Genomic DNA, 14,891 nt, shown 5'->3' on the forward strand with positions numbered 1-14,891 from the left:
AAATAAAACTTAATCACAATGAATTAGAAAAAAAAACTGTGAACCTATGGCTCATTTTCTCTTTAATGGGAAGGAGGCTGGAGTGAAGAAATATCAACAATTCTGGGTCAACATGCTTCACCAAACACACCAGCACACACACCAATGTAAGAATTAATTTTGCAAAATTAATTAAAAATTCTGAAGGGAACACCCATTCTCATAATTTAGATGCTTACTAACAATCTCTCTTCCCACTCAACGAATATCTTGACATACCAACATTTCCAGCATATTATCAATGCACAGTGTACCAACAGCTATACCATCATTTGTTCTAGAATGTGTATGTCAGACACTAAAAAGTAAAAAGGGCTTGCCACATAAATGACAGAATGTAATGTAATGGAAACCAAAACTATTAAATAGTTGCTGAATAAACCAGAAATTAGGACAGAATCCCTTCACTGGATAAACAGTTCTTGGGATTATGCATATGCATTTGGGAGCTCAGGAGAATATAACCATTTTAGGCAATTTCTCTATTTACAAATTGTTCAAAACCAAGAAAGAAACGTGACAACAAACAAAAGTAATCCTAAGTAGACACAATGACTAAGTACTGGGCTATGGCCAGGATAAGATGAAAAAGGTAAAATGCCCGAAAGTCAGTGGGGAAAGAGACAAGCAAACTCTGTGGCACTGTGTAAAGTGTGGCACAAAGGTGGTCTGGGAACAATCCCGAGGCAGAAGGCCTAACTGCTGGGAAAAGGGTCACGGACGGTGGTCAAGGGAGGTGTCCCAGAGCAGGTGAAGTGAGACCAAGTCTGGCCAGCCACCAGGCAGACCATGAGAGGCAGGACACCACATGCAGAGTGACTGACACGTGCAGAAGCCAACCAAGCGCGGCTCAAGCGAGCCAGAGCAAGCAGCACATGCAGTTCATGTGGGAGGCCAGGGTGTGTGTGTGTGTGAGCGGGACGATAACAGATAAGCCTGAACTGAACAGGTTGGCTGGGGCCAGATAATGAAGAGCTTTGTGTGCTGGGTTAAGAGGTCAGGACTTGATTCTGTGGGCTACAGGAATCACCGGTGGATTTCAACAAGGGTCAGATTCGCCTTTTATAAAAGTCACGCCAACAGCAGTGGCAGGGAGGGCTGATTTGCTTATTTTGGTAGAGGGAGGTGGGGGAAGGGTGGAGATAGACACTTGTTTGCTAAATATTTATTAGCATGTTTATTATAAATATTTTTATATTATGCTTAGCCATCTATAGCTACTAGAACTGCAAATGAGACAAATTACGGCAGAGAACTGAGGAGGCAACAATGGGGATGATTTGAGAGTATTTAAGAGTTAGACTGTTCCAGTTGAGCTATTTCAAATTCTGAAAGATGCTGTGGTGAAAGTGCTGCACTCAATATGCCAGCAAATATGGAAAACTCAGCAGTGGCCACAGGACTGGAAAAAGTCAGTTTTCATTCCAATCCCAAAGAAAGGCAATGCCAAAGAATGCTCAAACTACCACACAATTGCACTCATCTCACACGCTAGTAAAGTAATGCTCAAAATTCTCCAAGCCAGGCTTCAGTAATACGTGAACTGTGAACTTCCAGATGTTCAAACTGGTTTCAGAAAACGCAGAGGAACCAGAGATCAAATTGCCAAAATCCGCTGGATCATGGAAAAAGCAAGAGAGTTCCAGAAAAAAACATCTATTTCTGCTTTATTGACTATGCCTTTGACTGTGTGGATCATAATAAACTGTGGAAAATTCTGAAAGAGATGGGAATACCAGACCACCTGACTGGCCTCTTGAGAAACCTATATGCAGGTCAGATAGCAACAGTTAGAACTGGACATGGAACAACAGACTGGTTCCAAATAGGAAAAAGAGTATGTCAAGGCTGTATATTGTCACCCCGCTTATTTAACTTATATGCAGAGTACATCATGAGAAACGCTGGGCTGGAAGAAACACAAGCTGGAATCAAGATTGCTGGGAGAAATATCAATAACCTCAGATATGCAGATGACATCACCCTTATGGCAGAAAGTGAAGAAGAACTAAAAAGCCTCTTAATAAAAGTGAAAGAGGAGAGTGAAAAAGTTGGCTTAAAGCTCAACATTCAGAAAACTAAGATCATGGCATCTGGTCCCATCACTTCATGGCAAATAGATGGGGAAACAGTGTCAGACTTTATTTTGGGGGACTCCAAAATCACTGCAGATGGTGACTGCAGCCATGAAATTAATAGACGCTTACTCCTTGGAAGGAAAGTTATGACTAACCTAGATAACATATTCAAAAGCAGAGACATTACTTTGCCAGCAAAGGTCCATCTAGTCAAGGCTATGGTTTTTCCAGTAGTCATGTATGGGTGTGAGAGTTGGACTATGAAGAAAGCTGAGTGCCAAAGAATTGATGCTTTTGAACTGTGGTGTTGGAGAAGACTCTTGAGAGTCCCTTGGACTGCTAGGAGATCCAACCACTCCATTCTGGAAGGAGATCAGTCCTGAGTGTTCTTTGGAAGGAATGATGCTAAAGCTGAAACTCCAGTACTTTGGCCACCTCATGTGAAGAGTTGACTCACTGGAAAAGACTCTGATGCTGGGAGGGGATTGGGGGCAGGAGGAGAAGGGGACGACAGAGGATGAGATGGCTGGATGGCATCACTGACTCGATGGACGTGAGTCTGAGTGAACTCCGAGAGTTGGTGATGGACACCGAGGGCTGGCATGCTGCAATTCATGGGGTCGCAAAGAGTTGGACGCGACTGAGCAACTAAGCTGAACTGAAGGGTTAGACTAACTGCATGGAGGGGCTGAATGGCGTGGAAGGAGTCCAGGATGTGTTCCATGTTTCTGACCTGGTAACTGGATTAATGGTACCATTACATGAGACTAGAATCACAGAAGATTGAACATATTTAAGTGGGAAGATGATGCAAATAAGATATAGAACTCAGACTTTAGCAAATGTCAGTTAAGTGAGTTTTCTGGACCTTACTCTGTACAGTTTTAACTAGATAAGTTAGACTTCGGAACCTTGGCTTCCTGCCTATAAAAGTTAACTGGTTTCTATAAGGATAAACCTGTGACCTCAAACTAATCAACACCCACCCTAACCAGCTGGATTAATCAGACACAATTATTTATTACTATGATATAAAGGGAAAATGTCACCCCCAGCTGAAGGTCACAATGAGAGAAGGATAAAGATCAAATGCAGTATCGAGAGTTATTTAGGCTCTTCTGCTACAGACTTGAGACAAGCATGACAGATGGAGTATGTTTGCTGCTGCTAAAGAAATTCCACAGGCACACGAAATATAGCTGGCTTTTGATACCTGGCTTTGATGTTTCCAGGAACTCATTTAGCAGTGCTGGAATATCTGGCAGCTTATAGATTCCTTCAAATATGTTACAAGGTGATGAGAATCAAAGCCATGGCAATATATAATACCAAAATACGCTGTGAAAGCAGTGTAGTTATTAAACTTCAGAGGACTATGTACTCTTTCTGCTTTAGAAGCATAATAACTGTCATTTATTGTCACTAAGATTTTTGCTAACACTGACTTGAATACATAGCAGGAAGTTATTTGGGGAGGCAATAAAAATTATCTATCTTTATATGTTGCCTACATACAAAGCAACATCTTTCACTGTTTACGAGGTTAAATTTATCTACTTAACTTCTACAGTATGACTTTGGGTCCTGGTAACAACTGGGTTTTCCCCCTTGGTATCCAGAAGTAGTTATAAATACAGATGTACCTACAAATCAGAACTCAGAGTTTTGTTTTGTTTTTACTTTAACGTTACTTTGCGTATGACCCTCAGTAGTTACAAGCAAGCTAAGAATCAAATGTTGACTCGCAATTAAATCTGCCCACCTCTAAGGAGACCCTGACTCATTCAAGGCAGGATTGCTGAGACTTAGAGCACCCTGTAAAACAATTAACATTAAACCGGGATGATATATTTACCTCAAAAGATTTGGGGATAGGTAAAAATATTTCCCACTTTAAGATTCAACAGGGCTTCGAGTGTCTGGGGATCAACTTTCTTAAAGCAAACTTCTGGCTGTGTGTGCGGCTCTCTTGGTCCTCCTAGGACATCTTGGAAACAGGTGAGTGAGACGGCAGTAAGTTAATGAGGGGATTTATCCACACAGTGGATAATCTGCGTTCTAAACCACATGCTTGATTTACAAATTGTCAGACACCTAATCTGTGGTGTTAAAGTGATTCTAGAAGTGAACACAGTGAAATAAAAATGAGAGGATAAGAAACAGGAGGAAAAAGGCAGACAGGTAGGCTGTCTATATGAAAGGATACCTTGTTTTTTAAGTTTTTATAATTCTATATTATCCAAAAGCATGTGGGGAACTAAACAGACACATAACAGTTTATTCTCAAAGAACTCTGTACCAGGACGTGGCCCAGACCTGAGTACACCTAAGCGTTTCCTACTGCTGCTGCTGCTAAGTCGCTTCAGTCGTGTCCGACTCTGTGCGGCCCCATAGACGGCAGCCCACCAGGCTCCCTTGTCCCTGGGATTCTCCAGGCAAGGACACTGGAGTGGGTTGCCATTTCCTTCTCCAGTGCATGAAAGTGAAAAATGAAAGTGAAGTCGCTCAGTCGTGTCAGACTCTTAGCGACCCCAAGGACTGCAGCCTACCAGGCTCCTCCGTCCATGGGGTTTTCCAGGCAAGAGTACTGGAGTGGGGTGCCATACCCCTAACAAATCATAAGCCCTCTCTACCTCAGGCAACCCCTGAAAGCAAATTACAATAGCTACCTGAAGAAAAGAACCTACTAAAATACTGTTATGTTGGGCTTTTTCTTAAATTACAAAACTATCAGTTCAAAGCCAAATAATTCAAGAGAACTTTTTAATAATATGTGGATAAGCCTAAAATCTTTCATAAATAAAAATTATATTCTGAGATCAGAAGATCTTGCAGCTATCTATTTATGGAGGCATGGGCCTAAATTTCACACCCTGAAGACATCAAAAATGTCATACATACAGCCTTAACTTTTATCCCAGTTCAGTCACATGTCCTGAGACTCTCAGAAGGTAACTTAAGTGAGACATCTCAATCACGGCCTGAAGAGGAAGTGAAACAATTTCTATAAGAACAGCTGGGATAGGAAACATATAGCAGATTAAAAAGAAATGTATCATGTCTTAGACTACCTTAAATTATGTAGTTATCACTTTTAATGAAGATTAGTAAATATCCCCTTGTCAAGTGAAGTATTTTTAAAACAAGAGGTTTCTAATCTCAAAGTAGAAAATAAAAAATGTCTGCCATGTACTCAACTGATTAAGTTCTGTGGTTATGAAATCTGACAATACTTAAAGTAGGCTGAATTTTATTTACTTATAAAACTTTTCCACATAATTATAAAATCAATTGTATGCAAACTGCTTAAAAATAATTATTTTCAAATAACATCAATTTAGAACTTGTTTACTCATAAATGAAATACTAATTATAAATAATCATAAAATTTATCTCCTAGTAGCCCCCAGACTAGGTACAATCTATTAGCTTATTTCTGAGTTGACTTTTAAATTGATAAATGACTCCTTTAGAGAAAGGTTTTTATTTAAAATTTTGCATGTAGCTGATTCACTTTGTTGCGTAGCAGAAATTAACACAATACTGTAAAACATTTAAACTCCAATAAAAAATAAAATTTTGCCTTTCCCATTTAGTACAAACTAATTGATAAATGACCAAATTAAAAATTATTTTTTAGTAACAAATTAATTGTGCAACACTTTACATAAGTGGCATTATTTACTGATGAGTGGCAGCATTTGGACGATCGTTACATCAGAAAGCAAAGTTCTTCTGTTTTACATTCTCTGCCCTCCATTCAAAGATGTCTTTCTTTTATTACCTTGGAAGGCAAACCTAGTATTTCTCCTGTGCTTATTTTTATTCTTGCAATGCCTGGAAATGAAAGAGCGAAGCCAGGTGACAGTCAGAAACCAAAGACCAACCGCAGCAGGAAATTATTTAGAGTAGTTTGTGCCATTTGCCCTCCCTACGCCCAGATCAGCTGCAGGAACTGTGAAGAACACAAGGTGCAGGCAAGATTCTGAAAGTTCACTGCAAGCAAAGTTCACTCTTGGACCCTAACCCTGCCATTCTTCACTGACTATTCAGTGCTGGTAAAAACACAGAGCAAAGAAAATCACACAAACTTTATGGCTATATGTCAAATGAGAAGGCAGCAGTTTAAGAAGTTCTTAATCCAAAAAGGGGAAAAAATTAATGAAGAGAAATTCCTGTAAATGTGGCCTAAACTATTTTCCAATCATTGTGAGAAGTGCTAGGTTTCAACATAAGACTATTCACAAATCCTTCCTTATGCTCAGAGGCAACAGCACCAAAACAAATGATATCTATTTGCATACAGAATACAAATTTCCCAAACTCTTTCTCAGCAACTTAGTCACGAGGGATTTTAATGCACTCCTTACACATTTTGCGGTACACACATTCACAAATCACTGGTTTCTGTAGAACATGAAGCAGAACAGTTGCTCTAGCATTCTCACTCTCGTAACATGCTTATCCTTTCATTGTGATGACCATGCAAAGGTTCTTTACTGGCCAAGTGGGTGTTACCAGTAAGTAAATAGCACCGAGCAGAGAAAGATCGAGGAGACAGACATATTTTGTTGTGTGGTCACAGCAAACAGAAGTGCTTAGTTAACTCCCTTCTGTGCTTGTCTTAGCAACACCAATTGGCTAGGTCAGCAAGGAAACCTGGAGTTTTCATAATCAGAAGTTTACTAATATAATCAACTTTCTAAAATGAGCTCCTGCTCACAGAATTAGTCACATTTATTTAGCACAACACTACTATTTTTTGCACAAATCAAATATAAATCAAACTACCAAGCTCAGTAAGTGGAATTTATTTTTACATAAAATCCTTCACTTTTGAAGATCTCAAAATGTATCTCAGAAACTATCCCTTATAATTTCAAATCCTCCTATTAACAAGGAATTAATCTACATTAGAAATTTGAGGCTTTCAGCTAATGTGTTGGGGATTGGGCTGGATTATGTTTAACACTTACAGGGATTTTAAATAGAGGCGAGTCTGTGCAGTATGATCCCTGGTCCCTAGAAAGCACTGCCATAAATAATCTATAAATATAAAAGTAACATTTTGTTCTGCTAAGGGAGTCCCTTCATGTCTAAAAACATGACTTGTTTGCTCCTAGAAATGGTGAACTTTAATTAGAAATATTTTATTCTTCTGTACGGTTTCTGCTGATGGTGTTGCAAAGTGCAGTTCACCTCAGGATCTTAAGCTGTTACCTACGGATTTCAAGCCCAGAGTGAAAACACAAAATGGCTCAACCCTCAGCACTCTGCTATCTTCCAAAGATTAAAACATCATTCATATTCACTTCCTTTTAGCTTAATATTCTCAGATTTATTTAAAAGAGAAACTCTACTGCTTTTACAAAGAGAGTTTCTTGTAAAACTTACCAATGTCCAATCTGAACCAGCCTTACAAAAAATTTTTCCAGAATAACCAAGAATCATCTTGTAACTCAAAAATAAGCTTTCCTTTCACAAGAAGCCAACTGCAACTAACAGGATACTGGTAATGATCAAAGGGTACTGACCTAGGTTAAGAGGATCTCAGGTCCTAATTTTAAATGTGAAAAAAAATTATTTTTTTGACAAAGTATGCAGAATCTGGTGGTCTCAAATCAGGGGATAAGATACAAGAGGCCACAGGCAGACAGTCACAATCTTAAATGGCTGCATTTTATTCAAATTCCCTAAGTAGGCAAGTAAGGGTTACCTACTGCTTCACACCCTTTAGAAATAGTCCCCAAACCCAATATGAAACTAAGAGTCACTAAGATCAAAGATGCACCCAGAAGAAATTTATGATTTTACCTTTGCTTTATAGTAGAATGCAAAGCTAGAATCTAGAAATTCTAGTCTAACAATAGGGAATAGTTTTACAGGAACAGAGTAATCAAAAGTTGCATTTTCTGCACGTTCATATATGCAGAATGAAGTTTTAAATGTTGAATGGAATTATTATTTTTTCTATTCATAATAAAAAGTAAAAGCTTTAGAGTCAACAAGAAAATGTATAATGTATCATGCAATTATTTTTAGGAACTATCAGATAACCTTGTAAGTTATTTCCTCCAACTGTCTGATTTAAAAGTTAAACATCTTTGCTCTCTACAAGATTCATTTTCATGACCATGAATATATCAGGAACAGACTGACCCCAACCTGAAGCCAGGTGACAGCTGCTTCAAAAAGTCTAATCTGCTTACTGACAAAACCAGAAAGGGAATAAATGAATGATTGCTATTGATTCTCATGAAGGCGCTACACAGACCCAGTAACTTCCCTGGATTAGTATAGACAGAAGCCAATTAGCTTTATTTCATATGTAAATAGCATCATAAAGAGGTACAGAAAATAATTCACTGGATTGCTTTCTCCTGAAGCACAAGGCACACATTTTGAAAGTCACTTCAAACACAGTTCTTGCTTATGGAGCTCTCTCTTTCTCTTCGGCAGGAATTTTTTAAATAAATTCAAACTCATCCAGCTGTGTATATTCAAGAAATACCAAAAAGTCACAAGGCATAGTAAGTTTCAGCTGTTCTCCTCTCTCTGTGTTATCAATAACACATAATGAGTTAGTTCATACATCATCACAGCTGTGCAGGCCAGAGCTAACTTGGCTAATTTAACTATTCCAGTAGAGTTCAGTCAGGAGCTTGGTCTACTTTAGATAATCCACTCTGCAAGTCATATAGAAAAGAACAGCATGTGCTCTTCATTATCACTAATAAGCAATTCTTCTTTTACACAGTTCCTGTGACGTCTTCTAATGGTACTGTCCCTTGGACAGTTTTTTAAAAAACAGAAACAAACTTCTAAGAGCAATGGCAATCAAAATCACTCAAAACTAATGAACTACAGCTATGACAACACTCTAGGCTTAAGCCCCCAAACTTCTTTTATCAATGTTTTAATTCTAAAGAGGAGAAAAGAACACTATCTTCTGACAAAAATTAACCATGGAGTCAGTGTTTGCAACTTTCTTCTTCATCCTTCCCTTTTTCAGGAAATTCAGAGTTACAAATAATCACTGGTCATATTTTCAACTATAGGTTACCTCCAAAATAAGGTCAGCACAGTGCCTCTTCTTTATGGGTGATAATAACTAGGAGACTATTCTGGCACACTTTAAAATGAATGTAATGTGAAAACTAATGGCGATCTCAGTTGCTAAAGGGAGATTTGCACATCCTCCACAACGGTATTCTGCACAGTTCGTAAGACCCTTTTAAAACCGCTTAGTCCTGCCATTTAGTTATCATTTTCTACTAAGGATGAATGCCTAAACTGGTCAAAGACTGTTTTCTTAATGGAAAACACAACATGTTTTCGATGTTGTTTTCTTAACTGTGTATTTGGATTTGGAAATTCTCCAAAGCTCATCCTGTGTGCAAAAGAAGCCTAGGCAACTAAATATGGGGAGTTCATACATACAACTAGTTTTCAGTTCATGTTGCAGATGTACAAAAGCAGTGAGAAAGCAAAGTGGAATAATATAATTTGGAGCGAAGGCAAAATTGGAAAAGAACAGTTAAAATAATTTCATTATAATGTACCAAATAAGCACTTTTATTATTGAAATCCCATTTTCATATGTGTTTTTAGTAGCTAAGCATCCTAACTAATAGTTGGAAGGTACCTGTGAACTTATCTAGCTCAACTTTCCTTCCATTCACTCTTAAGAATAAGATGAACACTGCACATCTCATTTGAGTTAAGTCAGATGTTAAATCCATTTGCAAAAACCAAAGAATTTCATCTACACAGTTTGAAACTATGAACTCTTATCTTTGCTAGAGACGCAGAACTATGAACTTTCCCCAAGTTCCACACAATGAACTATTATGGGTATAGTATGTAAGAATGATTTACCAAGTCATATAAACTGCTGAAAACAAGTGGGATAAACAACTGCCATTCATTATTCCTGAATCCAAAGACTGCCAGGTTCGACTTGGGCATATACACAGCTGAACACACACTTCCTGGTTATGTGCAATCTGCACAGATAGACCAGCTTTACAGGCCTGACCACAGAGATTAATAGCTTTAGCCAAATAATGTGGTAACCATGTGAACCTGGGCTGCTCCAGCTTGTTTGTGAATCTCTCAGCAAGGCTCAACATGCCGTTATCTGCATCTTGTTGCCAGGAAACACAACATCGCTTTGGAATACAAGGAAAACCAGGTTGCAGTGACCACAGGTCAACTTCCCAAAAACCCATTTTTGACACTAAGCTATCTACAATCTTACAACATTTCTTACTGTAGTCCACAGCGAACTTCACTTTACTAATAATTAACAATATTTTTGGCTATTTTTGTCAGGGCAGGACCACTTAACCACCAGTTAACAATACAGTGCCAGCAATAGTAACTATAATGATAATTCTCTCAAACTTTTCCTCTTAAGTGTCAAATAAACACTTACTTCCTTTAAACTGGGTTGGAAATCAAGCACTCACTGTAACCACTTTATAACTGATCCAACAATGAATGCATATGGGCTTTCCTCTATGTCTATTTTTCAGTAAAGAAAGTCTACCAAAGGATAAAATACTCAATACACTGCTGTCCTAAGAATTCCTGGATTTTCTGGGATCAAAATACCTGTCTTGTCTTGCTCATGGTAAGAGAACATAATGTGTTGGACAATAATCCTGCTAGTTTCTTCCCAACCAATTCAAACAGACAGAAACTTAATGTACCAAGATGCTCAAGTACTCAGCAGACTGGAAATCTGCTTCATAAGAGTGAAGTGGGAGGCCACTGTTATGTAGAGTTTTGCAATGGAGATGGAAGGATTAGAGTGGCTTTGAGAGTATATAAAATTAATTACCCTTGACATACCAATTAGAACTGCTAGCTCATAGGCAACAGAGACTTTGGACAATACCTTATTAAAAAGAATTTTAAGGCAAAATGGAAAACATTTTTCTCTCTTTCAATCCTGGCTTAAAAAAATAAGTCAAAAGTAGTTACAGGATCTAAGAATTCTGCTACCCAAGCAGGACGGGATCTTGAGTGCATTATATTATCAAGAGAATACATTTATGATCAGGAAAACTGTATTCTTGATATAAGCTTTACTTTTATCCCAAGAGGTCTTCTATATAACAATGCCTCTAAACTTGGGCTTTATATTGCTTCTCATCTTGCTCCACAGGTAGCTTTTGAAACACAAGATGCAAAATTCCACTCTCGTGTAATTAAATTGCTAAAAAAACAGACGGGTCTGTGTACTGAAATATTAAAAGAAAACCACTTACCTAATACTAAATGGGAGCAAGAGAAGTTAAACAAAGGCCAGGTTACTGTGATGCCAACAATGCTCTGGCACTGTTAGAACACAGAAGGTTAACATCAAAACTAATAGAACTGGACAACATGGAAATGGTTCACTACCACCATTTGCCTTCAGACTCTCCAGACACTTGGGTCATATAATTTATCAGTGAATAAAACTGACTCAAAACTGAACTTTTGAGTTAGGATAGTCAGCCTGTTGTAAGTCCCTTTATACTACAGGAGAAACAACTTAAGAATACAAAGATCAGTGCTTATTATACAACCGTTTTTGCACTAGCAACTTTATATGTAGCAACTATTGTTTCTCTATTTTCAAGTTCATTAAAGAACGCAGATGTGGAAATTTCAGTTCCCCTATCAGTGAATAATGCTTGGATATACATACTAAAAGAACCAATTTATTTATTGAGTTGGCCAGAAAGGTCATTCGGGTTTTTCTATACAATCTTTTTTCCAAATGAACTTCCTGGTCAACCCAATATAGGTCTTGCCCACAAAAACATGAGGATAACTGCTTTTATGTAAATAACAAAAAAATATGTCCATTAGCATAGATTTTCCTTCACTCACTGTTAAAAGACTCTTTCAGGTTTAAAAAAATACTGAGTTGTGGAACAATTTATCTGTAAGATAAATAGAATAATAAAATTAATGGTAAAAAGCTTCAAGGAAACTAAAAAAGAAACAACATGTTTGGGCACAATTCAGAAGTTTGGGAGGGTCTCAGAGTCATTCACAGAAAAATTTTCTGAACTATTCAAAATGAAAAGAGGGTCATGAAAATCTCCAACTACCACTACTTTCTTTTAAAAATACAGCAACTTCTCAGTATGCAAAACTTTAAAATTAGATAAATTAAGCATTCATAATTTATAAGATTCACCATAGATTTTCTTTCAAAAGCAAGCTCTCCTGTGTGATTAAAACAGTATTTGATTCACAATATTCAATGTATATGCAACTTCTCAGTCACACACATATTGCGCAGAGTGACATCTGAATTGTTCAAATCATAAAACCTTCATTGTCTGGTTAGATAAATAGCCTGCATTCAACTGCCATGAAAAATCAGGATAGCACACAGCCAAAAGAACAAAAGTAGAAAAAGAGGATAAAACCTGTTAGGTTACTACTGAAAGAAACCACCCTACTAAGCCTTTAGCCTTTTTACCTTCTCTCTAGGACTTCACAAGAGCTTTAGAGTAGTTATGAATACATACCCATACTTCATTCTCATTCTATCATTTTCTGGGTTACAGTAAAATCTTTCCAAGTGTTCCTGGGAGTCATTGGATACACTCTGCCACTTTTGCGTAGTTGTCCTCTTGATCTGCCAGTGATATGGCAAGATCGTGTGGTGCTTCAAACAATCCCTGCCATAAATACAAGTGCCTTGCAAAAAGTCCATGCAAATTTCAATTCCATTCTCTTGGTGAGTGTGGTACTGTAGCTGGTTCACCAGCTCAAACACAAGGTCAAGGGAGGCCTCCTCACTTTTGTCCTGAAAGAGCTCGGTACTCAACTTGTCACTGGTGTCCAAAATGTACTGGATTGTAAAACTGTTATCTTGGAAAACCCCTGGAACATAATCCATGACTTTGTCTATGCAGTCGGGACTAGCAGGAACATCACTTGAAACTGGGTGCAAAAGGTCAGTCTGGAAGTGCCCTGCTGTAGAATCTGCCACTGTCCCACTGATGGTTTCTGGTGGAAAGCTATGATCCTGGATTGGAACCACCTGCTCCGGAGCATCAGTGGGAGGATGGGCTTCTGGCATCTGGGCCCCAACATTTGTCCCATCAGGAATCAGGACAGACATACTGTTTTCAGTAGGTGGACACGATGTATTGATTTCCAAGGGTTTCTTCACCATAGGTTCATGTAAGCTGCTCTCTTCTGCACTCTGGTTTCTAGATCTAAAAACCCCATCAAGTGAGCCAGATTCTAACAAAGTGTTTAATATTGGCCTCAAAGACCTCAAGGTTCCGGTTCCCAACCTCTTCTGATCTTTTTTCTTAAAACAAGTCTTCAACGGAGTGATCTTCTCAGAGAGTCTCACTGGGCATGAAAATTCATCAGGAGAAGGAGGCTGCACTACACAGTCTGGCTCAGGTTCAGTGGTTTCCACTTCCATGATGCAGATTAGCTCCAATTGCTCCTCAGTCTAAAAATCCTACCAGGAAAGGAAAGAAGATCATTTACAAGCTGACAACAACGGAATCCTTTTCATTCATCAATATGTTTTGTTTTAGTCTCTAAGTTCCTGAAATCCTTCCTCCTAAACTATATTTCATCTTTATATGTCACTTTTTAATTTTGTTGAGAATCAAGGCTCCAAAGGAGCCAAGGTTATTCAAAAGCCCACAAACAGGTAAAGATGAAAGAGAGAGAGACAGCATCTTCCACTAGGCTCCGTTTATTTGTGGACTTAACAGATAATGATTTGTAATTCTGCTGGGATATGAATTTTTACAGTTTAAGTCTAGGATGGAGTGGAGAGAGGGGTAGAAATATGTGCATCTATGACAGTGGGGAAACCACATCTCTATTGCTTTGTGGTTCTCTTCACAGCTATTTATGTATCTGTCTCATGAGGTGACAAAAACTGTAAAGAAAAAAAACCTGTCAAATGCAGGAAAAACTGCAAATTAACTGTGAGTGAATTTGCGGTATGAGGCTATACAGAGGAAGCAGGCTCTCAACTGAAATATTATATGGGAGAAAACCAGGAACCTGTTGAAGCATGTCTAGATGCAGGAAGTTCCAATATATTCCCTAAGAATGTTAAGGGTCTACTTTTGCAATCCCCAAAACATTACCACTACTAGTGGAAGAATACCAGGGTTTATTTAGCAACAGAAGCTATATCAGCAACAACCACTGCACACTGTTTTAGAAACCAAAAGCAACTTCCTAATACAGAAAGGGGCCTCCCTGTCTTCAGAAAAACTACATATGTGAATTAAAAAAAAAAAAAAAAAGAAGGCACAGAAAAATAACACAAGAAAACAAAATACACCAAATTTCAGATTCCTAATGAACTACTCAGGGACTTAAAAAGTGCTTTCTTTGTAGAATCAGACCTATTGAAAAAAACTAGAACTTAAAAACCAAGGAAAACTTTGTAAAATGATGAATGGTGTCTCCTCCACAATCTAGCATTCATTAACTAATTCTGAAAATATTTACTGAGCATTATGCCAGGTGGAAAAGGGGTGGTGATGAGCAATTAATCCTCTTCTCCCTTATCCAATAGACTGAAAGAAATCTTTGATGCAAGGGCTCATGACTTCACCAAGTAAGCATCCAGGGTACAGTGCCTAGCACAATGCACACAGTGGGTGCTCCATAATATTTTCTAGCTGAATTATTGAAGAAAAAGCACCAATTAAATGGCAAGTTCCGTGAGCCTTTATGGGTCAAGAAAAACAACAAAATGAAAAAAATTGAGTTCCCAGA

The 14,891-nt window shown here is 38.2% G+C and overlaps 1 protein-coding gene across 1 annotated transcript in view; it reads right to left on the bottom strand.

Annotated features, from left to right (window-relative positions):
* The window catches only part of TIPARP (TCDD inducible poly(ADP-ribose) polymerase), a 143,207-nt gene that overhangs the window by 12,722 nt on the left and 115,594 nt on the right, over positions 1-14,891 (bottom strand). Inside the window, exon 2 of the mRNA XM_060394369.1 lies at positions 12,653-13,605. Within this exon, the coding sequence (XP_060250352.1) occupies positions 12,653-13,566 (914 nt within the window). The 5' untranslated portion in view covers positions 13,567-13,605. The remainder of the gene's footprint in view (positions 1-12,652; positions 13,606-14,891) is intronic.

The sequence above is a fragment of the Ovis aries genome, chromosome 1, assembly GCF_016772045.2.
Source record: "Ovis aries strain OAR_USU_Benz2616 breed Rambouillet chromosome 1, ARS-UI_Ramb_v3.0, whole genome shotgun sequence".
Taxonomy (NCBI): domain Eukaryota; kingdom Metazoa; phylum Chordata; class Mammalia; order Artiodactyla; family Bovidae; genus Ovis; species Ovis aries.